This window comes from Caretta caretta, chromosome 3, assembly GCF_965140235.1.
Source record: "Caretta caretta isolate rCarCar2 chromosome 3, rCarCar1.hap1, whole genome shotgun sequence".
In the NCBI taxonomy this organism is placed as follows: Eukaryota; Metazoa; Chordata; order Testudines; family Cheloniidae; genus Caretta; species Caretta caretta.
The window spans coordinates 148585443-148610200 of NC_134208.1; the positions used below are offsets into that span (position 1 = coordinate 148585443).

A 24758-nucleotide genomic window follows, 5' to 3' on the forward strand; every position below is an offset into this window, starting at 1 on the left:
TGTCCACACTGGCGCTTAACTTAAATAACTGCTCTCCCTCCCTGGTATTTATCCATGTATTTATAGAGAACAATCATATCTCCCCTCAACCTTGGTTTGGTTAGGCTAAACAAGCCAAGTTATTTAAGGTAGGGTTTCCATTTCTTGGATCATCCTAACAACCTTTCTCTGTCCCTGTTGCAGTTTGAATTCATCTTTCTTAAACATGGGAGACCAGAATTGTACACAGTATTCCAGATGAGGTATCACCAGTGCTCTGTATAATGGTACTAACACTTCCCTGTCTCTACTGGAAATACCTCGCCTGATGCATCCTTGGACTGCATTAGGCTTTTTCATGACCACATCCCATTTGAAGCTCATAGTGATCCTGTGGTCAACCAATACACCAAGGTCTGTCTCCTCCTCTGTCACTTCCAACTGATACATCCCCAGCTTATAGCAAAAATTCTTGTTAGTTTCTAAATGCATGAACTTGCACTTTGCACTGTTAAATTTCATCTTTTATTCCAGTTTATAAGGTCATCCAAATCTTCTTGTATAATACTTGTTCTCCTCCGTATTGGCAATACCGCCCAGATTTGTGTCATCTGCAGATTTTATTAGCACACTCCCACTTTTGTGCCAAACCTTAAAAAAATGTTTTTAAAAAATTGACATTAATCACAGTGTTAAATAAGATTGATCCCAAGACCGATCTCTGAGGAACTCCAGCCAGACAGTTCACCTTTCAGTAGTACCTGTTGTACTCTCCCCTTTAACCACTTCCTTATCCACCTTTCAATTCTCATATTAATACTCATCTTCTCCAGTTTAACTGACACAGTTCCACATGGGAAATTATTTAATGCCTTACTGACATCCAGGGAGATTAGATATACTGCATTTCCTTTGTCTAAAAAATCAGTTATCTTCTCAAAGAAGGAGATCAGGTTGGTCTGGCATGATCTACCTTTTGCAAAATCATGTTGTATTTTATCTTAATTACTGTTCACCTGTATGTCCCTACCTGCTTCCTCTTTCAAAATTTGTTCCAAGACCTGGCATACAATTGAGGTCAAACTAACAGGCCTGTAATTTCCTGGATCACCTTTTTTTCTCTTTCTTAAAAATAGGAACTATATTTGCAGTTCTCCAGTCAGAGGCTATGACCCCCAAATGTACAGATTAATTAAAAATCCTTGCTATTGGGCTTGCAATTTCATGTACCATTTCCTTTACTATTCTTGGATGGAGATTATCTGGGGCCCCCACAATTTAGTCCTATTATGCTTTTTGCGTTTGAATTCCACCATGGCTCTGATAATTTCTACCTCCATATCCTCATTCCTATTAGCCACCCTGCCACTACCCCTAAACTCTTCATTAGCCTTATTAAAAGCTGAGGCAAATATTTGTTTAGGTCAGTGGTTCTCAACCAGGGGTACGCAGAGGTCTTCCAGGGGTTACATCAACTCATCTAGATATTTTGCATAGTTTTACAACAGGCTACATAAAAAGCACTAGCACAATCAGTACAAACTAAAATTTCATACCAACACTGACTTCTTTATACTGCTCTATGTACTATAATCTGAAATGTAAATACAATATTCATATTCCAATTGATTTATTTTATACTATATGGTAAAAATGAGAAAGTAAGAAATTTCTCAGTAATAGTATGCTGTGACACTTTTGTATTTTTATGTCTGATTTTGCAAGCAAGTAGTTTTTAAGTGAGGTGAAACTTGGGGGTACTCAAGACAAATCAGACTCTTGAAAAGGGTACAGTAGTCTGGAAAGGTTGAGACCCACTGGGTTAGGTGTTGGACCATGCATAGATTATCTTTAATATCCACCCCATCCTCAGTGTTTAGCCATCCCACAGCTTCTTTTCTTGTTTTCTTTTTATTTCTGGCTATAAAATTTTGCAAGGTCCAACTCTGCTTGGCTTTTGGCAGTTCTCACAAGGTAGCTTTCCTTGCTGATCCATTCCTTGTAGTCTTGACTTCCTAAAGGTGATAAATTCATGTTCACAATGTCTGTTACTGTATTTCTGATTATATATAAAGAGAGAGGAGAGTAATGTTTTGTAATTTCCTTATTAAAAAAAAATTAACACATCTTAAAGAAATAACATAAAATTGGTAGTCTCTTTCTAACCAGTGGGACTTTTTAAAAGAAAAGTGGCTTAAATATCATTTTGACTCTATACAATCCTTAACTGTAAATCTTTCCTTTGCTAGTTTACAGATTACCAAAGCTATGTGATTCATGGCTGCTTGGAGAACAACCCCACCCTGGAGAGATCAATTGCATTATTTAACGGTATCTCTAAGTGGGTCCAGCTGATGGTTCTTAGCAAGCCAACGCCCCAGCAAAGGGCAGAAGTAATCACAAAGTTTATCAATGTTGCAGAGGTAAGACTAACCTTTGAGTGGTTTTGTCTGCTCGAATGAAATAATAGAAACTGATGCTACAGAAAACTGATGAACTAGACATGCAGGCAAGGTGCTTTCTTGCTGAAAGCTTATTCAGTCATAGCTGATGCTCATTCATTGAGCTATTTGTAAATCAAAATGTTAAACAGATGTTCCTAGATATGAAAATTTGATAGTAACTTCTCATTACTGTTCACATTTTTGGCTTCTTGTATTCAAGATGACATTCTGGGAATTAGTCAGTTGAATGTTTTTATGTTGTCCTGCTCTACAGGAAATCAGAGGTGCTAAACTAGGTCATTATGATGTACTATGATCAAATCTATATTTCTGTAGAATTTCCATTGCATTTTAGCAGTAACTAACTTTAGCTGCTTTAGCACAGGTACAGCAGTAGTCAGTATCCTACAATAAAGGCCCTCAGTCTTTTTGCTGATATGTTTAATTCCACTGCAGAAGCTGCTTCATCTCCAGAACTTTAACACGCTGATGGCAGTTGTGGGAGGCCTAAGCCACAGCTCTATTTCTCGTCTCAAAGAAACTCACTCTCATCTATCTTCCGAGGTTACAAAGGTACAAGAGTGTCTCTAATATGAAGGGATCCAAAATATAAATATCGGACTTTACTGTGTAATATCTGTAGTGTGTAATGGGTATTACAAGATATATCAGCAGCAGAACGCTTGAACCATTGTACTGGGGCAGCCTAAAAGGCAGACTAGTCAGATTGCTCTTGATGGAAAGCTATTTGATTGTGGGGAACTTGTTTTTGTGTGACTGTGGTGCGGATAAAATGGACGTATTCAGCGTCCTGATGTGACTTGCTTAAGCTGCACTCAGAATAGATCAAACAAATGTTATGGGTGGTCTTACAGAGTCTTGCTTCTATGGCTGTTTATAGGACTGGAATGAGATGACAGAACTGGTCTCCTCCAATGGAAACTACTGCAACTACCGCAAAGCTTTTGCTGACTCTCTTGGCTTCAAAATCCCCATATTAGGAGTTCACTTGAAAGACTTGATAGCCGTTCATGTCGTCTTTCCAGACTGGATAGATGAGAACAAAGTAAACATAGTGAAAATGCAGCAACTATCCATTACCTTGAATGAACTGGTTTCCCTGCAGACTGCTACCCATCATCTAGAGCCAAATATGGATTTAATTAACCTGCTAACAGTAAGTGTCATGACGGTTCTGATTCACCTCTTGTCACAGCCCAGTAGGTGCACTCAAGTTAATAGGACTATTCATGAGAGCAAGAATTTGCAGGACAGCACTCTTAGTATGTTGGGCTTTTTTTTTATAAAGGTGAAGATAAATAGGACAAATATATAAAATAGAAGCCAGTCTAGGTAAAACATGAATAAGGTCACAGAAGACTTTGACAAGATACAGTCTTGGCTAGTTGGAGCTAGAAGCTGGAACAGACAACTGAATTGATCGACTTCCTACTCTGTAGATGAGATGTACATCTCCATACTGTGAGATGTAAAAAGAGGTTCTGACCATTTACAGTTGTTAAACATACATTGGCATTTTTCACCGTGTCCAAACCAGAGTTGTAAAACAAACAAACAAAACCCTATATGACTATGCAGATAGTCCACATGGATTCCACGCTAACTTCTGTGTTAAAATATATCTTTTTAATTTAACCTTCATTTGTTTTATGGGGGTGGGGAATTTTCTTGTTTACTTATACACACGCACACAAATCTGCTGTACGTTTTCAAGTCTGCATATTCTTTCAAACCTAAATATGAGGAAGTGGGACTTCAGACAGAGAAACCAAAGCAATAGGAAGCTGAGCCTGAAGGGCAAGAGCTGGATGCTGTGAAGTGGTAGCTGAAGTACTATTTACCTGTTGACATTTACATGAACTACTGTTGTCTGTGTTCATAGAGGGCCTGATCCTGATTTCACTGGGACCTGAGGGGCCTTAACACCTCTCAGGACTTTGCAGAATCAGGCCCATAGTTTTGTGCACTTGTATTCTTATGATTCCTTTGCCTCTAATACTTTTTGTTTTGTTTTTTAATCTTTTTCCTCATTTGTTAGTCACCTTCAAAAAGTTGGATCCCATTTTCCTTTTCCTTTTTTTAAACCATCCACTGGGAGACATAACTGAGTAAGAGATGGGTGCTTGCCTCTTTATGATACTGGGTCAGATGCGTCTCTATCATAACTCCACTGACTTCAGTAACACCAGGGTTAAAGTTGACCCATTATGTTGACTTTGTAATTGAGTGGCATTACATACTGCAATGTTAAAGCCCTAAACTCTGGTCATGAGTTAACATTTATTTGAGGCTTCCCCTGCTTTTCATTTAGTGAGTGTACAGCTTTAACACGGTGGTGTCGCATCAGCTTTTAAAACTTTAGTAGAATAGATAGCTCAATGTATCCTAAAACTCCTTGGGTGAAATCCTGGCCCCATTGTAACCTTTGGGAGTTTTGCCATTGGCTTCAGTGAAGTCAGGGGTTGGAACCCCTTCTTGGAGTCATACTATGAATATTTTTTCAACATCTAGATACTACTCAGATTGGTACCATATAAATAACTAAAATAAACTGTTACAATTTTCACAAAAGAATCTATTATTCTACTCTAATAGCAAAGTCATACAGTAGCTGAAATATTTCTGAAATATACTGGTCAATAAGTCAATGAGAATAGTTTGATCACAGGGGGAGAGAAAAGCTAAGATTTGCTGCCAAAATCTGGAAAGAATTGCATACTAAATATAGTTGACCCCTGCTAAAACATGAGCTCTTCCAGTGTGTTCTTCCTCCCTCACTATTAAATGTTGTACTTGAATTCCACTACACAGAAGGATAATTTTGCATTCAATCTATTGCTGCCTTTTCCATGTTTAATGTCAACTTCCTTCTAATCTTTAACTTGCCTAGAGAAGCTAGCTCCCTTATGGAGCCATTAAATGGGTACAGTATTGTGCATCTCACTGTGAATCAGCCAATCAACCTGTTCGTTATGTACTGGCACCACTTTCCCACTAACTCTCTTCAGAAACTTTTGGTACATGACTTCCCCAGTCAGGCTTGAATACCCGCGTGTAAAATGACTGCAATACCATAAGGGATTGGAGGTCTTTAACGTGCCAAGCATTCTCACTGCTCTCAACTGCCAACAATCTGGCCTTCAGTTACTTGACAGGTTAATCATTGGATGTATACTCGCTGGTCAGACAGTTCAAAACTAAACTAAATGGGTATCTCACTGAGAACGTGATCGTGTGGGGCTTTGCCGTTGCCTTCTCTGGCGTTTCTCATTGATCAATCCATGTCTCTTACTCTTTTGAGTAGTTTGGATGATGATGATGATGATTGCACAATGTTAATGTTAATGATTAAGGGATGACATCTACTTGCTCCATAGATAAAGGCTGCAGCCCAAATTTCTCTTTAAAGATGAATTTTACATCCCCTCTAAAATCCACGTATGTAGTCAGATTAGCTTGAAAATGGGTAGACCAGCACAGGGGCAGTGGTAGAGTTTCTGCCAGTTTGAGGCCACTTCATCAAGGAGTCCTTAGGGATACAACAACCAAAAAGTTAGCCATTTTAGCACTGCAAAAATCTAATTCCTTTTGGACAGAGAGGGGAGGAATAAGGGACAGGAAGCCCATGAAACTATCACGGTACAGCACTTGCTGAGGTTCATAGATTTAAGACCAGAAGAGACCGGCGACGCTTCTTGCTGCTGCTGCTTCTCGGCGGCATTTCGGCAGCGGGGTGTCTGGCACCCACCACAGTCTTCTGGGAATAGAAATATGCTATTCCCACAGAAAGGTTGGGGACCACTGATCTAGACTGACCTCCTGTATAACACAGGATTTCATCCTGTTACTCCTGTATTGAGCCCAATAATCTAGTCCTAATCCAATAATCTAACTCAATGTAATCTAAAACTATTTAAAACACCCATATGAGATGTAGTGCTCTCACTGATGTCAGTGGTAATTGCTGAGTGTTCAGCACTTTAAAGGTCAGGCCACTTATTTTAGGTGCCTAAAATATGAATTTAGGAGCCCACTTTTTAAAATCTTGGCCCTTATGCATTTCAGTATAAAAATGAACATACTGTGAGCTAGAAAGTCAGTTGCTTGTACAAGGTGAAAACAAATCAAAGAGCTGTGTGGTAACTAAAATGTCACAAAAGTGAGTATTGCTATACTGGTACATGTCACGTTTTTCCCCATATTAATGTGGTATAGGAGACTGTGACAAAATGAGAAACGGCTTGAAGCACTAGAAGCTAAATTCAGAGGTGATGTGTAAATTAGATGTATTTATACACCCTTACTAACGTGCAAGGAAATCAACCTTGGCATGACCTAAAAGTTGAGGCAAGAACAAGGTGTAAATTAAAAGAGGGGGGTGGCTTAATCTCACTTCAGGGTCTTACACTGTTGGTCTGTGCTATGCTCCCTTCCCCTCTGACTCCTCGACATTTGAGCTATACCAGTTTAGGGCATGTATACAGTGCCCTGCTGTTTGGATTATTTGGGGTGCATAGCAATGTGCACCGAAGTGCTGCACTGTACACTCCAGACAAATTTAAAAGTCCCTAGTTCTCACTAATGTAATCCTCTTCAATTCCTCTGTGTACTCCATTAGTATAAACTAGTACACAGTGTCCACACAGGAAAGTTACAGCATGGAACTTTGGTGCACACTGAAATCAACACATCCCCTTAATCCGAACTGCAGGGCAGTGCAGACATGCCCTTAGTTTCCCAGTGACTGAGTGGGCCAAATTCATAGGTGAGCTGTATAAAGTTTCTTTAAAACTGATGCAGGGAGTCAGGCAGCAGCAGAACTGGGAAAGGTTCTAGGAAAAGCTCTACATTAAGGAAGAGTAGCTCTAAGAATAATACTGTTCTCCCCCTGCCATTCCCTCCTCCCCCAAGAGTATTATTGGGAAACGATAATTTTGAAAGGAGCGTGGGAAGGCTTAATTTAATGCTGGGATAATAATACCTGCTGCACAATCTCTCCAATATTGATGTGACGTCACATTCCCTTTACTCTTATAACATGGATTAGCGTCTGACTATAGGCAGCTGTTGAATTCCTTAAAAGGACTGATTATAATGCATAGGTACTTTGCTAATCTAACACACATTTAATACAACAGCATATTAACCACATTTGATGCCAGAGTTTTTTGTTTTCTCTTTATTTTTAGCTTTAACAGTTACTTAACTAACCTGTTCTGAGACTATGCAAATAACTGGAAAGTCCCCATCATTTTTAGTCTAGCGAAGCAAAGTGACAAATACCTAAAAATCAAATGGAAAGTCAGTCACCCTCACAAACTCTTGATTGGTGAAGTTTCTTTTACAAAACAGAAAATTAATTTATAACTCTTTATTTTTCAAAATGATTTATAAATAAAACAAGAATGATAATTAAATTTAAAATTAAGAGCTACTTTCCATTATAAAGGGAGTAGTAGGGTATTTTTCCCCAGCAGTTTTGCCTATCTTTCACTGAAATGCTGTGTAACTATTCTGTAACTGTATGATGTATTGAGAACTACATAGTAATTGTATATCTTTAAATTATTTACTAGTATTTGAATGAATTGAGTAACTAATCCCAACCCCCTAAAAGATTTTATGATTAGACAATATTTAGTCCTACATTGTAGTTACATGTTAAGTTTATTAAACTAAACATATCTGCTCATTAAAGGCCAAATCTCTATTGGTGTAAATGGGTACAATTAAATATCAATGATAAAAATTGCAATATGGGTACACTCTCCCTCCCCAGACATACACCCTCCCGTCTTACCCTATCTCCAAATGGCAAAACTTCTCTTGGCTTCAAAGGGAGCAGGACAAGGTCCTTAAATTTAAAACTACTAACTCTGTCATTCGCAACCTGATCTACTAAATATCATTGGCTTTAATGAAGTTTTGCCTGTTTATATGAACAGAGAATTTGGATGTACATGTACTTGGGTAAATAACTACATGAACAAAACAGTTATATAAAAGAGTTCTGTGTAGCTCAAAAGCTTCTCTCTCTCTCTAACAGTTACATCATAGTACATTTATTGTCTCTGGGGCAAATGCTGCACTCTCACTCACCCACCAGTATGGGCTTGCAAGGCTCAGAAGGCAATGTACCAGTAAAATTAATGAAGCTGAATGAGTGGAAGACTCTTCCACTAGAGTGTGTGATCCTACTAAATGTTGCGTGTATGAAATGAATCCAAATATCTCTAATGTGCCCTATTTATTCTCAAATGTGAACAATAGGTAAAAATTTTCACAAGAGCCTAAGTCCCATTTTCATTGAGACTGAGGCTCCTAAGTGACTTAGGCCTTCTGAAAATTTTATCAAGTATCTGTTGTTGTTAATGTGTCCGCTGAAGTACTCCCGAAATGAAGCTGAGTTCTGGGTGAGGATTTTGAAATTTAGCTATCACTTGTTTGTATGAAGCCACTTGCACCAGTCTTTTTCAGAATATTTTTTCCTCATAAATCTTGAGTCAAAGATAATTCTGTAAACAGCACCTCTTCAAATCTTTGAACAAAACAATCCTGATTTTGCAAGGTAGATAACTTCAAATCATATCAGAATTACTCCAGAATCTACTAATGCAGTGACATGATCACAGGAAACATGTAATGTTGTCTCCTGCCTCTTGCATACTCCAAGCCGTTAGTGTTGATGATTTCTTTCCTTTATAGTTTAGAGTGGGTAAGACATTGTGTACGATAAATCATTATTGTTAGAGCTGAGTGAAAGCTGCTAAAGTAATTCACAAACATTTGTTTCCATTTTTAGCAAACAATTTTTACTGTATTTGTGCCCTTTTTCTCATTTGCACAGCAAATCCACTAGCCTGGAGGACTATTGGGTTGACCATGCCTATCCAGGAGGGTCTGGGAATGGAGCTGAGGGAGAAGGTGCTCATTCAGATACATGAAGATCTAAGGCCACATAAGCAGGGAGTGCCTGTGGTAATCATAGTGAGCAGAGTAGGAACTGGAGACATGAGATGAAGTGACTGGATTGGTTGGGAATGAAACACTGGATTTGAGGACTCTGCTGATCCACAGAAGGAAGGAGCTTCTCCTTTGGCTTGCATCTAGTTGTGTACCTCATGAGATAGGGTCTATGCTCTAGTGTCCTCGGTCTCCAGGGTTTCTCTTGAGTTATCTGAGCAGTGGGACTTCCTCCTTTGTTAAAACTTGGCATTATCTCTGCAGAGCAGCAGCAATAACACACCTGCTTCTGATGCATGGGACCCTCCCAGGTCGTTGCTGCTCACAAGCAGTGGATAGCGTATAGTACCCTGCTTTCGGCAGTAACCATCACTGGACTGGAGCCGTGAGCAGCACTGATCCTATTAAACTTCTCCTCTGCTGAGTCCTGCGGGTCTGAGCCTGCCAGGAAGGAAAAGGAGGAAAAGATAGCGGAAGCAGGAACACAAAAGGGAAAGAATGCCACTGCCTTCCCCACCCCCTCCAAAAAAAAAAAAAAAAGTCCTTGGACTTCCCAGCAGAGAGCATAATGTGATCTGCTTGTATTAAGTGCAGAAGAATGGAGTTTGTGATGCAGTTACCAGACTGTATATAGAGGGAGGGGGAGTAAGATGGCACTGAAGCTCTTCACAAGTGAGCGAGCTGCCTCTGTGGGCCTGGATGGGCTCAGTCAACACATTCATCCTCCAGAGTAGCGGATTTCCTCTTCTTAGAAGTCTAATTTATGCTAAGACAAAAGTGACAGGTTTGACTGTTGATGTCTGTCCTTGAAAACAAGTTTGCTGGCAGAAGTTTTTTGTTGTGACGCTATAGAATATGGGCAGAAGGTGAATTTTGAATTTATAATGACAAGGATTTGCACCAGCAGCTTGAGGCTGAGTTTTATGTTCATCCAGTCAGGGAATAGAAATGGACCATGAGACTTACATATCCAATCAAAGCAGCTTGAGTTTTGAACTGCCTGTATCTAGTGCTCACTGCAAATAGATTCAGGAGATTCGTGGGCTGAAATACGTTACATAAAACACTTGTAAAATAACATTGAACCAAAACCACTCTGTGATATGTTTGCAAGCAATTTGTGAGGTAAAAATATCCAAGATGAACAAATAGGTTTGTTGCAAATAGTTTGCCAATTTCTAATCAGCACGGTTTAAAATGTTACCTCTGTTTATGTTACAAATACATGACATGACAAATACAGGATGTTTGTTTCCTTCTTGCATCTCTCATATACACTGGATTCTTTTTCCAGGATTGTTGATTGCTGAGCTGCTGACAATGAAGCATTTGTGGCAGGGTAATTCTTTGCACATGTTTTCATCCTTTGACAATGGTCAAAATGTGGGCCTGCCAAACGTGACGTGTTGTAACATACTACAGCTGGGGACTGTAATAGTTCATATCCTCTGCTGACTAGTACAGAGGGCGACTTGTAACACATTTGCTAGTGGGTTACAATAGCTCCATCAAAAATAGTATTCTTGCGTATCTGTGCACCTCCACACACAAAACCTCCCTACTTACGCTGAGTGCCAAATGGGAAAATTCCCATTGACTTTTGTAGGAGCAAAAAGAGTCCCTTATTTTAAACTACTAAGCTTGCCTGTCATTTCCAACCTGATCAAATAAATATCACTGTTTTCCTGCCTGCTTATTTACAGCTTTCCCTGGACCTCTACCATACAGAAGATGATATTTACAAGCTCTCATTGGTGCTAGAACCAAGGAATTCTAAATCAGTAAGTCACTTTTATTGAATTTTGAAGGGGATACAGTTGCATATCAATTTTAGTATATTTATAGTAGCAATAATGAGATTATACCCTTAAATGCCTGGGAATTAGAAGAAAATAGACCCATTGGTGTTTGCCTGGTTCAAGTTTAATTAAAGTCTTTTTCATGTGTTTTTTATTATGAAGGTGGTCACTCATTATAGTTTTTATATGCATTTGTAAATGGGATAATTTAGAAACTTCTTGTAAAATGTCCCAGATTTCATCTCTAATGGCTTTTAACCAAGCCTGGACAGGTTGCAAGAAATTTAGTGGTGTTTTATGTTAAGACACCATTTACAATTTTACTATTAACTAAATATTTTTCATGGGTCCCTTTCTCTGATTTTTGGATGACGATGATTGATAAAATTTTGTTTAAAAAAAATTAGTCAAAGGTTGGTCTGCTGTTAATGATTTGGTATTTTATATCCCATCACATTCTAACTTTGTTTATACAAACATCAACTATATATTGCACTCTCAAACATGATTCATAATAATGTAAATCATATTACAGGAGGAATATGTTTTAACATCTGTATTTTCCTGTGCTTTAAAAGAACACATTAGAGTGGACCCTGAGAAACTGGTGCATTTTTTTTATTGTGCTTTTAGAAGAATAGAATGTAGCTGAATCTAGTAAATATTCAATCTGTATTAATGGACCCTTAATTTAAATTATTACTATTTGGCCTCCAGTAAAAATCTTAGGACTCCAAAGAAGTCCACTTTCAGTTTATTAATTCCAATATTGTTTTACTCATCCAGGGCCCAGTCCTGCCACATGTCTCAACTCTAAAATCAGTGGAAATTGACAGAGCCCAGGCACCTTCTAGGAGATGTTTAGCAGATTGCAGGACTGGGTCCCAAAACTTCTAAGTTGATTGTATGTAAATCCAGTCTTTTCAAAGCTTGTCTGCATTATGTAGGTTTTAAAAGCTTTGCAACCCCAAATACATTGTTTCCCTGTCTGTAGCAAATCATTTTGGGGGATTAATCAAGTTTCTTGATATAATCATAGTGCTGAGCCCATGAATAAGAACTGTTACTGTGGACAGTGTGCTGTAAGGTCATCTTTGCTCTGGTCAAATGTAGAACAAAAGAAACCTTTTTCTAAAAATACCTGATAATGGGGACTTCTCCTCTGACTATTTCAACAGGCTTTCGATTTTAATTCACTGTCAATTCCTGGAATTAATGTAACACTTCTTTGTTCTTCATTGTTTCTAGGGTATGATTTGGTAGTAAAAATGCACACCTACCTGATCATTAATCAATCTATCTCTCTCATCCCTTGTCTCTTCTAAACCCCTTATATGCCTCCACTGCCATCAACAACTGCAACACTGAATTGCTATAGCAATGTGTCAAGAAGTAATGATGGGTCATTACTATGAAAAAATTAAATAAACACTTCACTGCTTTATTCTCCAGTCTCTTTTTAAAATAAAGATTATATAAATATTTTTTTTCAAATACTGCAGGGAGCAGTCCTGTGACCTTAGCAATACCATGAATGATCAGGGACTTCTATATAAGTAATTAATGAATAATCAGTGACACTCAGCATTTGCAACAGAGTACCAAAAAATGCTATAGCAATTTTCATTTGATAGCAATGTACCAATAATGATATACTGCTATAAACCCAAATTTAGAAAAGTGGGGTAACATTTTCAAAAGCACCTACACTAGAAAGTTTTTTGTTGTTTTAACTATGCCAGTATAGTTAAAAAGTAGCAAAACCCTGTAGTGTGGATGCAGTTATACCAGTATAAAAGCTCTGATATTGTATAAATTATTCTGGTTTGGGAAGCAAAATAAGTTCTGCCAGTTACAGCATCTTGATACCAGTAGAACTGTATCTATGCTAGGGTTTTTACTGGTATAACGATGTTGCCAAAAACATCACACCCTTTACTGACATAGTCCTATTGGTAAAACTCAAGTATAAACCAACCTATAGTCTCATTTTCAAAAGCGACTTAGGCTCTTAAATCAATGAACACTGCAATCAATTGGGACTTTTTCTTATATAGGTGCCTATTACCCCCCACCCCCTGCCCCGTTTTTTCACAGTTGCTATCTGGTCACTCTACTAGAAGGAACAGCATTCTGCTAGTGTATCCTTTAAATTGGGCTCAAATTATATTTTAATTGTAACTATACAAAAAAATTTAAGTTGACAAGAGTGTACACAATAGCTGAGCCACTGCACAATCTTGTTTACATTGCCCTTTTCAATCCCTCTTTTTCCCCTCCACCCCTCTGCCCCCAAAACAAACCTAATTTCTTCTCACCTTCCTCCTGCCTCCCAAAAAAGAATAGAGGTTGGCTTAAAAATTAACAGCTTTAAAAATGTTTGGGGTTCTCTTTATTTATCTTCTGGTTTGAGCATTTAGGGTTCACTCCATTTATTGGGTTAAAGCTGATTCTCTTGCATAACTCCATGAGCTGGGATGTTAAGAAAATATCATAGAATCATAGAATATTAGGGTTGGAAGAGACCTCAGGAAGTCATCTAGTCCAATCCCCTGCTCAAAGCAGGACCAACACCAACTAAATCATCCCAACCAGGTCTTTGTCAAGCCGGGCCTTAAAAACCTCTAAGGATGGAGATTCCTCCCTAGGTAACCCATTCCAGTGCTTCACCACCCTCCTAGTGAAATAGTGTGTGCGAATATCCAGCCTAGACCTCCCCCACTGCAACTTAAGACCATTCTTGTTCTGCCATCTGCCACCACTGAGAACAGCCTAACTCCATTCTCTTTGGAACACCCCTTCAGGTAAATGAAGGCTGCTATCAAATCTCCCCTCACTCTTCTCTTCTGCAGACTAAATAAGCCCAGTTCCCTCAGCTTCTCCTCATAAGTCATGTGCCCCGGCCCCCGATCATTTTCGTCGCCCTCCACTGGACTCTCTCCGATTTGTCCACATCCCTTCTGTAATGGGGGGACCAAAACTGGACGTAATACTCCAGGTGTGGCCTGTGTATAGGTCACTCTGAACCCTGTCCCTACCTCCATTGTATCTACCTCTTCCCCCCAGCTTAGTGTCATCTGCAAACTTGCTGAGGGAGCAATTAATCCCATCATCCAGATCATTAATAAAGATGTTGATTAAAGATTAATAAAGCCGCTTGATACCGGCTGCCAACTAGACATCGAGTCATTGATCACTACCCATTGAGCCAGACAATCTAGCCAGCTTTCTATCCGCCTTATAGTCCATTCATCCAATCCGTACTTTTTTAACTTGCTGGCAAGAATACTGTGGGAGACCGTATCAAAAGCTTTGCTAAAGTCAAGATATATCACATCTACCGCTTTCCCCATATCCACAGAGCCAGTTATCTCATCATAGAAGGCAGTCAGGTTGGTCAGGCATGACTTGCCCTTGGTGAATCCATGTTGAATCATGTGGGATAGCAACAACGGACCTATAAGGCAGGGGTTCTTTGGTTTGTTCATTATCTCCAAACCTCCATAGTCTCCATCAATAGTCATGTAGCAGTAAGATACCAAACTTACAGGCCAATCCTGCAAGATACTAAGTGCCTCCCAGCTCTCTTGGACTTCCTGCCAGCTATATGGGTTTTCCCCACAGACTATAAGTTTTCAGACCCTCATGTGGGTCTGCAGAAGATTCCTTGCTGGACTAGGGATTTTCCCTTCTGAGAGGCTCTTTCCCCATTACCCCACCTCCAAGGGAAGGGCAGCCAATCGGACCTGCTGTGCATGCTGGGTGGCTGCCTAATCCTTCAGCATGTGTCACAAGCAGCACTCTCTCCCAGCAGGAGTGGACGCACTCCTATGATCTGAGAGTTACAGCTGGTCAGGAAACTGTGATGAAACAATTTTTTTTTGTCTGAAAAGCTAATTCATCAAAATCAGAACTTTTTGTGGTAACCTAACAGTGTCAACAACACTTCATCATCATCAAGAAATTGTTTCTCAGGCCCAGGATGGACTTTCTGGTCAAAACAAGAGAGACACCATCCCGGCCCCTTCCCTGAATAACCAATACCCTGTGGCTAGGGCACTCAACCACTATGTGAGAAACCCAGGTTCAAGTCCCTACTCTGCCTGACTTAGAGCAGGACTTAAATCTGAGTCTTCCACTTCACAGTTGAGTGCCATAACCACCAAGCTATTGGCTATTCTGGGGTCTCTCTTGCTCTCTCTCTTTTCAGCTTGAAAAGGTTTCATCCTCATGCAGAACAGGAACATTTTCAGAATACCAAACTTTCACAGGGTGGGAAGAGCACCTCCCACTCAGCTCCACTGAGAGATACTGTGAGGTACTAAATGCCTTCTATATGCTGAGGTCTGCAGGAGTTGAGAGCGCTCTGTACCTGACAGGATCATTCCCTAATACAGCAATGGTTCCCAGACACCCTAACATCACTCTGCTAAGCTCTGGGGTTTGGGGGTTATTACTGATGGGTGTTTTTTATTTTAAAGGGAAGGAACATGTCAAAGCAATAAGAATGCAGCAATATCAGCTAGACTCTCATTCAGAGTAGTTATAAGTTTAGTGTGTTAATTTTAAAAGACTGTGTACTTCAAAAATGTGGAACTTGCAGTTGCAGGGGTGCAGCAAACTGTTCCTCTGAGACATGAACTCTAGCAAAGAAAGTCCCTTGCATGTTAGTCTTGGGATAAAACAATGATTTGAGCACAATATATGTGGAGGTCATTTGTCACGTTACTTTCTTATTTGAATTAACTTGAGCCCTCTGGACTTGTGAGTATAGAGATTTCTCTTTCCTAAACTTGCCTCCACAGTCTCACTGTAGGAGTTATATACCTAGGTTTGCAGCTACAGAAACTACAAGAGCAGTGAGGGGGAATGTGTATGTGTTCCTCAACTCCTAACAGCCTTGGGCCAACGGTATAACTAATCCACCCCACTGATGCACCCAGGTCCTCGCTTCCTGCCAAACACAGCTGCATAGGAACCTTTACTCCTTTTTTTCCCCCCTCAATGGCAATGTGTAAAATACTTATATTATATGTAGCTATATTGATAGTTTTTAAACACAAATTCTAAATACTACCTAAGTTTTAGATAGTTTAACTCGCTCTGCCTCAAGTCACATGAGCCGGTACCCTTCTACCAGGAAGCCTGACAACCTGTGAGACTCGAATTCAGTGCTTGCTAAAATTACACAAGCACCTTTTGAGCCTTTGGGCTCTTGATCTCTCTTCAATGTCTCACTGAAGATTTCTTTCCTGGTTGCCATCGCCTCAGCCAGGTGTGTCTCAGTTGCAGGCATAAATAAACAAGTCCACCTTCTGGCATTTTTCATAAGGATAAGGCTATGTTGAGGCCTCCCTTGAAATTTATAAGCAAGGCTGTCTCAGATCTTTCACTTGAACAAGTCCATCTTGTCCTTTTTCTTCCCTAAACCACATAGTCACTCAGGGTGAGTCAGATGGTATTCTAGGTATCACATGTAGAGCTGGGTGTATGTTTTTCTTTTTAATTTGCCAAATAATGCAGCTTTGGTCAAGGCAAAACTATTTGTGACATTGACACAAATTCGTGAATAGTTCTGGCGAAATAATTTTTCGGAACTTAAGCATTTGTTCACAAACCAGGAGGGAGGTTTTAGGGCACTCACCTCGGAGATTGCAGGCCCAAGTTCAAGTCCCTGCTCCAATGACTATTTAATTAGTCACCGCTAGCAGTGCTGCCACCACCAAACTCCCCCTCTGCTTTCAGTGCCCAGAAACTAAACAAAATGAGACGTTTTGTTGCAGGTCAAATAAAATGTTTCATTTGGTCCAAAATGAAGTTTTTTGTCAATTTTTTTGATTCATCAAAATTTTGCACAATTGTCGGTTTGGGTCAAACTGAATTTTTTTTCCCAACTTTTCAGAACTGACAACGAACTGAAAAAATCAGTTATTCACCCAACTCAAGTCACATGAGCTGTCAGCTACTGTTTAGACAAGAACATGCTATTCTGAAAATCAAACAGGCTGGCTGGCGCCTTTGGAGAGAAATCCAAAGGTTAGTCCCTCTGCTCAAAGGCTGTCTAAATGGATTAGGCTGAGTCCACAGTCCTTTTATGACCTCCCTAAAGTCCCTGTGCCAGAAAGATTTATGACTTGTTCCACTAGGAGTAGCAGCTTCCCAACCAGGCAGTTGTAACATGCCTTTATCAGAAGTCAGTAGGGCTCCTATGTGGAACTCTGTCAATGCTTTCATAAACCACTATTCGCTTGACACTACACGAAGCATAAATGTTAATTTCAGGAGGGCGCTGCTTTCATCACTGTTGAACAAGCAGTGCTCCTTGTCCCACCTCCTCAGAGAGGACAATGCCAGTTGTCTGCTAGTGGTGTGATTCTGTGGAGGCAACCTCAGTAAGGAGAAAAGGAAGTTACTTACCTTGTGTAACTCCTGTTCTCTGATTGTCTTGTCTCTACAGTGCCACACTGACCTTCCCTCCGCCCCTCTATTTTGGAGCCTGGTAACTGTTGAAGCACCTGGCGGTAGAAAGAAACCGGAGAGAGTTAGCAGGGAAAGGCTGTTCATGCATGCACCCTCAATTGTCACTGCTCCTGGAGGTTTGGTGGCTGCATGCTTAGGTGTAGGACTCCAACAGCATGGGGGCAATACAGTCTGAGAACTGGAGCTGTGTGAGGTAAGGAACTCCCCTCTTCCTTGAGCCCTTACTTGACATCTTACCAAACAGGTTTTTCACAGCCTCGCTGATCTGATAATTTGTCATTCTGGACTGCAGTGTTACTTTAGCAATGAACTTTGTTTTATCATTAAAATTTGAAAAATACTGTTTTCTAATTTCTGTCAGCAACCTACCTCCCCAACGACCCCTAACAAGCCAGTAGTGCCACTGGAGTGGGCATCTGGAGTGCTACCAAAACCTGACCCAACCATCATTAACAAGCACATAAGAAAGCTAGTGGATGTAAGTATTTGAGAGATTATATTACTCAAAGGGGACAGCAACTTTGCCTTTCCTAAGATTTCCAAGCGCAAGATGAATTTCTATTTTATAGTAACTTGTGATCTTCATGCTTGTACTGTCAGACTTTAACTTTACTTTGAAAATCAAAGATCAGGTCAGCAACCCAGTATCCGTATGCCAAAGCATAAACTTTCAGAAGTTTGAAGTCAGGCTTCCCTTTTTATGGGCTCTATTTGTAAAATGAGGTGCAAATGGATTTTGGCAGGCACCAATGCAACTGCAACCCTTTCTGAAATCTTATCTGTAAGTGCTACAGTAACTTATGTTTGCCCTGACTTGCTGGCAAACCTCACGATTCTTGGCACCAGTGTGTTAATGCAACTTTTTGACAGCTTAAAAATCAGGCAAGTCAAATTTGTACTTCAGAACCAAAAGGGCAGAAATTATTTTTATTTTATTTTATTGTTCAGGTTCTGACAAACTTAGTCTAAATTCCCTTCCCCTCAATGAGCCATCTTCAGAGAGAAGCCATGCCTAGTTTAGCAGCATTTGGTAGCCTGAGCATTCTATTGGTGCCATCAGCAATATTTCCAAACATCAGGACAACAATTTTCTACTATAAACCTCAACTCCATTCTATTCTGGGCCACATGGTCAATAGGTTTTGTTGTTGTTGTTGTTGTTACGACTTGGTTGAGATTAATCATTGGTTAAGATTAGCTCATATGATCCTATGATATAAAACCACCGTAAGCCTGTGCTAATTGCGACTGCGGCACAGTTAGGACCTGCTCTTGCTCCCATTGAAGTCAATAGGAGTTTTGCCATTTATTTAAATGGGAACAGGAGCAGGGCCTTTGAGTGCAAAGATCTGGGCTGCATTAATCCTAGAGATGAGCTATAACTAGACCTTGGTGGTTCAGATAAAATGGGAGCTGGATCTGAACAGTCCTGGGGTTTTTGGTTTTTTGGAATTTGCAAAATAAAAACTACAAGGCAATCTGTGGCCCATCTCGGATTTAAATTTAGACTGGTGTTGAGTGTCTGGAGCATATTGTGCATGCTGAAGGTAGCATAGTCAGTCTCTGTCTCCCATTTTAGAGGCTGATGTCAGACATGTGGGCATAATTAGGTTGAGAATTGTGCTCTGGAGCTAACGGACCAAATTTGGAAGGGATATGTAAGGTGGAACAAATCTTTTTTTTTGCTAATTTAGATTCCTTTAGAACTACTTACATTTGCTCCACTGAAGTGTAACGGACTCCTAATGGGCTAATTTGCATACCGAGGAGCCAGAAGACCTACATTAAAGTTAAAAAATCCCAAAACAAACTAGCACTCTATGGAAAGTAGGAGGTTTCTACTTTCCAGAGAGTGCTAGTTTGTTTTGGGATTTTTTAAAGCCAGAAGACACCATCAGATCAGCTGGTCTGTCCACCTGTACAACAGAAGCTATTGAATTTCAGTCAGTTTTTACCATTCTAATGAGCCCAATTACTTGCATTAGTGTCTGGATGGCTTTCTGGAAGATACGCTTTAGTCAGTCTTGATTTGAAGACGTCAAGAGATGGAGAATCGCCCACTTCCCTTCGTAGTTAGCTCCATGAGTATTCACCCTCATTGTTAAAAACATGTGCCTTATTTCTAATTTGAATTTGGCCTTAGCTTCCAGCCATTGGTTCTTGTCATGACCCTTTACACTAAATCAAAGAGCCCTTTATTACCTGGGATTTTCTCCCTGTAAAGGTATTTATACACTGTAATCAAATCACCTCTTCTTTTTTTTTGATAATCTACATATTGAGCTCTTAAAGTCTGTCACTCAAGTCATTTCTCCAACTGTCAAATCATTTTTGTGACTCCTTTCTGCACTCTCTCCACTTTTTCCACACCCTCTTTACAGTGTGAATATCAAAACCAAATGTGCAGTGTTCTAAGCCTTGGTCTCACCAAGGTAATATAGAGAGGGAAAAAATCCATTATTTCCTTGCTTATACCCCCTAAGGATTGCATTTGCCCTTTTTGCCAATCATCACACTGGGAGTTCGTCTTGAGTTGCTTGTCCGCTATGATCTCTAAATCCTTTTCAGAGTCACTGCTTTCCAGCATACAGTTTCCCATTCCTTGTTCCTAGACATGTGACCTTGCATTTGACTGTATTAAAACACATTTTGTTGGAAAGGGACCACCTTGCCAAGCAATCCAGATTGCTCTGTATGACTGTACTGCCCTCATCCCTATTTAACATTCCTCCAATTTTGTATCATCTGCAAATTTTATCAGTAGTGATCTTATATTTACTTCCAGATTATTGATTACAATGTTGAATAGCATCAGTCTGGTGGAAGCCCTCCTGAAAACACCCCATTTGATCATTTCCCATTGACAGCTAATTTTTTTAATCTGTCAGTTATCTAGTTCCTAATCCATTTAGTGTGTGCTCTGTTGATACTGTATAGTGCTAACATTGTAATGAGAATATCATGCAGTAGTAAATCAAATGCCTTTCAAAAAGCTAAGTATACATAAATCTACATAGTTAGCATTACCAACCACATCTGTAACTGCATCAAAAAATGAAATCAGGTGGTTTGACAAGATCTATTTTTCCATAAAACTATTTTGACTTTGACATATACTTTTCTCCCAGTTTTATGGCATGTGACTTAGAGTTCCTTATGCAAATGCAAATAGCTACAAAGAAATTAAATTAAATTAAATTAAATTGTGGCGCGGGAGGGCCTTGCTTACACTACCTTATGCAACCTTGTGAATTTGGGACACTATCTGTGTTTCCATTAGGCGGTATGTCATAGACTGAGTGTGTGTGTTTGAGTGTAGGGGTTCTGGATGTCAGGGTATTTGTAAATAAAGTAGATTTATGAAGTATTATATTGGAGAGAAGAGGAACATAAACATAAACTCTGGTCATAAACTTATAAAACGTAATCAAGAAAATTTGTAATACTGAAAAGAAAGTGTCTTATAGGTGTGTGGTGTTTTTACCAAGTACATCATGCAGGATGAAAAGGGTGGTGCAAGGGGGATGATTTGACAGCATGTGTGAATAAAAGTGAGTAGGATTATTGTATGTGTGGTGGGAACTCAGCAGTATGTACATTAGGTTACTATCGAGGGCAAGTTTTCTTTGAAGAACTGGCCTTTTCCCTACAGTCTAACAGATCTGAACATGAAAGTACCAGGTACTAATAGCGTGCATTGGATTAAATGAACCAGTTCAGCAGTGTCTGGTTAATAGGGATGGACATTTAACTCATGTAACTCCAAAACTGGTTTGGAGTCATAAATGTGCATTGATTGGATTTTATTTTGCCATTGTGTTGTCAATGAGACAGACAGTACTTCCTTCGTCTTTCAGTCTGTTTTTAGGAACTATGATCATGACCATGATGGTTATATCTCTCAAGAAGACTTTGAAAGTATAGCTGCCAACTTTCCTTTCCTGGACTCCTTTTGTGTATTGGACAAAGACCAGTAAGTTTATATTTTTCTTTAATTTCTTTCTTTGTTTCACTGGATTTTTAAGTTAAAGAACACAGAATGCCTCCCAGACCTCCAAACTTTTTATATATGTGCCTTTTCACTCAGAAACTGGAAGAGAAATGATGATTAATCTTTTCTTTTGTTATTTTTTTATTATTTATTATTATTATTTATCATTTATATTGCAGAAGTTCCTAGGAGCCCTCCAGTTCAGGGTCCAATTGTGCTCACATTTAGACAATTCCTGCCCCAAGGAGCTTACAGTCAAAAAGATGTGATATATCAGATGGATAAAACAAAGAAGCAGGCAGGTAGGGGCAGGAGAGATGGTAACAAATAGTACAGAATGTGCACAATTCTTAGCCAATTGGGAGTGGTTATCATAATTATTTAAATTTGATTTGGCAGATTACACAAGTAGGTGACTCTGATTAGCTAATTAAACCATTTAGAACGTGTAAAAGAAGAATAGAAAATGGTACTGAAAATACCAGAGTGATGTGGTGTAAGGCTTTCCTGTTTAATTAGGCCTCTGAAAATGTTAACATCTTGGTGAGGTGTGGATTTAACCCTCAATAGTATAAAGCACATCAGCATGTGAGATGTGCCATTGCTGGACCTGTACCTTGGTGTATGACTCTAAGGCCTCCATTTGAGTGATTAACATTTATTAGATGTGACTGGGGATTTTTTTAATGGAATGCAAGACACGCAGATCCTAGGCAATGAGCACCCTACAAACAAATATCTTATTATGATTTTCCTTCATGTGCAGTACCTTGTACACTTTTTCAGTTGCTTCCTCTTAAAGATGTAGCTAAGAGTGAAAAGATCCAGAATATGAACTGGAAGGGGTTTTTGATGATTTATTTGTTGTTTCCTCCGATGAAATTTGCTGGGGTTTTTGTTTTGTTTTGTTTTGGGGGGAGGTTTGAGAATTTTCTGTAAACTCTGGAGCAATTGTACAAAATTTCAAAACTTTTCAACACTTTTTATTACTATCATCTGTCAATTTTTCACAAATACAAAGGCCACTTTTATATTTTGGAAGGAAAGAGACACAACCTCCACGTAGTTAACGATGTCCAGCCAATCAGAACCAAATTCTAAAAGGCAGGTCCCATCCAGGTACACAGCTACATGCTTATTTGCCATCCTTATTACTTAGTAAGAGTAGTCTGGACCTGTTGACTGAAACCAAGATGTAGCCTTTTCTCCAGATCTTCTTGGGAGCAGATCAGGGCCAGGACATCAGAGTTGCTCTAACTTGCCCCAGTTGAGCACCTCATGAAACCCAGTGATTCTACAAGCTAAGAGCCCCGGGGGTGTTCTATGTTTGGGTTAGTTTAGGCCACTACAACTAAAGGCCTGACTCTTTTCATATCAAAATTGTACAAGCCATCTGCTTTGTACAGCTGCTCTAAAATATTTTCAGTTGGTGAAATAGATGTCATATCTCTCAGTCTAAAGAACATACATGGTACACCGTGTGATTGCTGCATGAACAGTTACATCAGAACAATCACCTTGCCTGTCCTGAAGGTCTGGTATCTGATCAACAACACACTTGTTACATAAGAGAACCTTCCTGAATCACTGTGCACTGGTGTGGTATTGTAGGGAAATGAGGACATGGAAGTTATCTTGCTGGGCTTTAGAGTGATACTTCAAGGAAATTAATGGGAGATGGCTTTTTTTTTTTTTTTTTGCGTGGGGCACAGAGGAAGAGGGAAACATCGAGTATTTATTAAGGGGAAACAGCAATCATTGGAAGAAGGGTAGGAGGCTTTTTGGGCCTAAGAAGTTTTGACAGTATCCTTGTAAGTATAATAAGTATATTAATTTGGCTGATCACAAAAGCACTGCTAAATCGGTTTACATTCATATGATATGAATGCTTTAAAATCAGTATGAAAGATAGAGAATACAACATTATCACGAGGAGAGCTGTAGCATTGCCCTGGCACCTGAAATCTAGGATGAAGCAGCACTCTGGCACATCTCCTGGTGCATGGGGTTGCAACACCACTTAAATTTGGCACGGCTGCCCCTCCAGCATGGACAGAGGAGCAGCTGGGCCAAACCTAAGTGGCATTGCAACAGGGCAGGTGGAGCCCAACGCTGCACAAATTTGGCCTAGCTGCCCCCGATAAAGACAGAGGCGCGACCTCCCAGGCTAACTTGAGTGCTGCCATGATCCCATGTGCTGGATCACATCACTCAAATTTGACCTGTGCCTTGGGAGAGAGTGGAGCCACGGGGTGGCTGGGATCTGGAGGAGCTGCCCTAGCCTGGGACAGGAGTGAAATGCTGTGCTTGGTGAGTACTGATGAGTGGCCGGAAGGGTTCCTTGAGGGGCTGTGGGCTAGTTGCTGGTGCGCTATGGAGTGAGTGGGGAGTGCTGAGGTGGTGAGGGTACGGGGGTGTTGGGGGCTGTGGCTTGTGGGACTGAGGGGTTGGGAGGTTGCTGTGAATGGGATGTATGCCAGCCACGGGTTGGGGGCGGGCTATCAGGATAAGTAGGGGCTGATGGAAAACTATTGCCAACCTCGTCTGGCCAGCCAGTTAAATTGGTTTATGGAGTGGCCCAAACATAAATGGAGCATACCAACGATTGTTGCCCTTATTTGAAGTTTGTACAAACTATTAATGTTGTAAAAACAGTATCTTACATATGTCATCAGTGGGCTTTTTGACAAACTACATGGGTGCTTTGGATGTGCCTTGCTACCTAGTTTACAGTTTGGCATATAAATACTGAGTTAAGCATGTCTTTTTTTGATACGTGTGTTTGTTACTAAGGTGTGAAGTCTTGTAACTGCTGTTGCACAGTTTCAGTTAGATAAAATGAACGGGTAAAATGTTGGTTGATTGTTATGGTGATAACACAAGATAATCTCCCAAATCTATCTCATGGGTGAGAGAATTAGCAACTTGCAATCACTTCTGAAGGGCTCCTGCACCATAAAGTTTAGCACTACAACGCTGATCTATCATCAGGAGAGAAAGCCATGCCTGCTAGGCAATGAATTTAGTTTTAGCTCTTTAATAAGGGGCAACACTATCTCTTTAGAGCATCTGAGTAGAGAC

General features: G+C 39.9%; 1 protein-coding gene across 3 annotated transcripts in view; it reads left to right on the plus strand.

Moving 5' to 3' along the window:
* RASGRP3 (RAS guanyl releasing protein 3) overlaps positions 1-24758 on the plus strand; it is a 101180-nt gene that overhangs the window by 66071 nt on the left and 10351 nt on the right. For 2 of the 3 annotated variants that reach the window (XM_048843593.2, XM_075127006.1), the window contains exons 7-12: positions 2229-2402; positions 2880-2996; positions 3325-3600; positions 11111-11188; positions 18048-18164; positions 21544-21659. In XM_048843593.2, the coding sequence (XP_048699550.1) occupies positions 2229-2402; positions 2880-2996; positions 3325-3600; positions 11111-11188; positions 18048-18164; positions 21544-21659 (878 nt within the window). The remainder of the gene's footprint in view (positions 1-2228; positions 2403-2879; positions 2997-3324; positions 3601-11110; positions 11189-18047; positions 18165-21543; positions 21660-24758) is intronic. The other variant, XM_075127007.1, reaches the window with a different exon arrangement.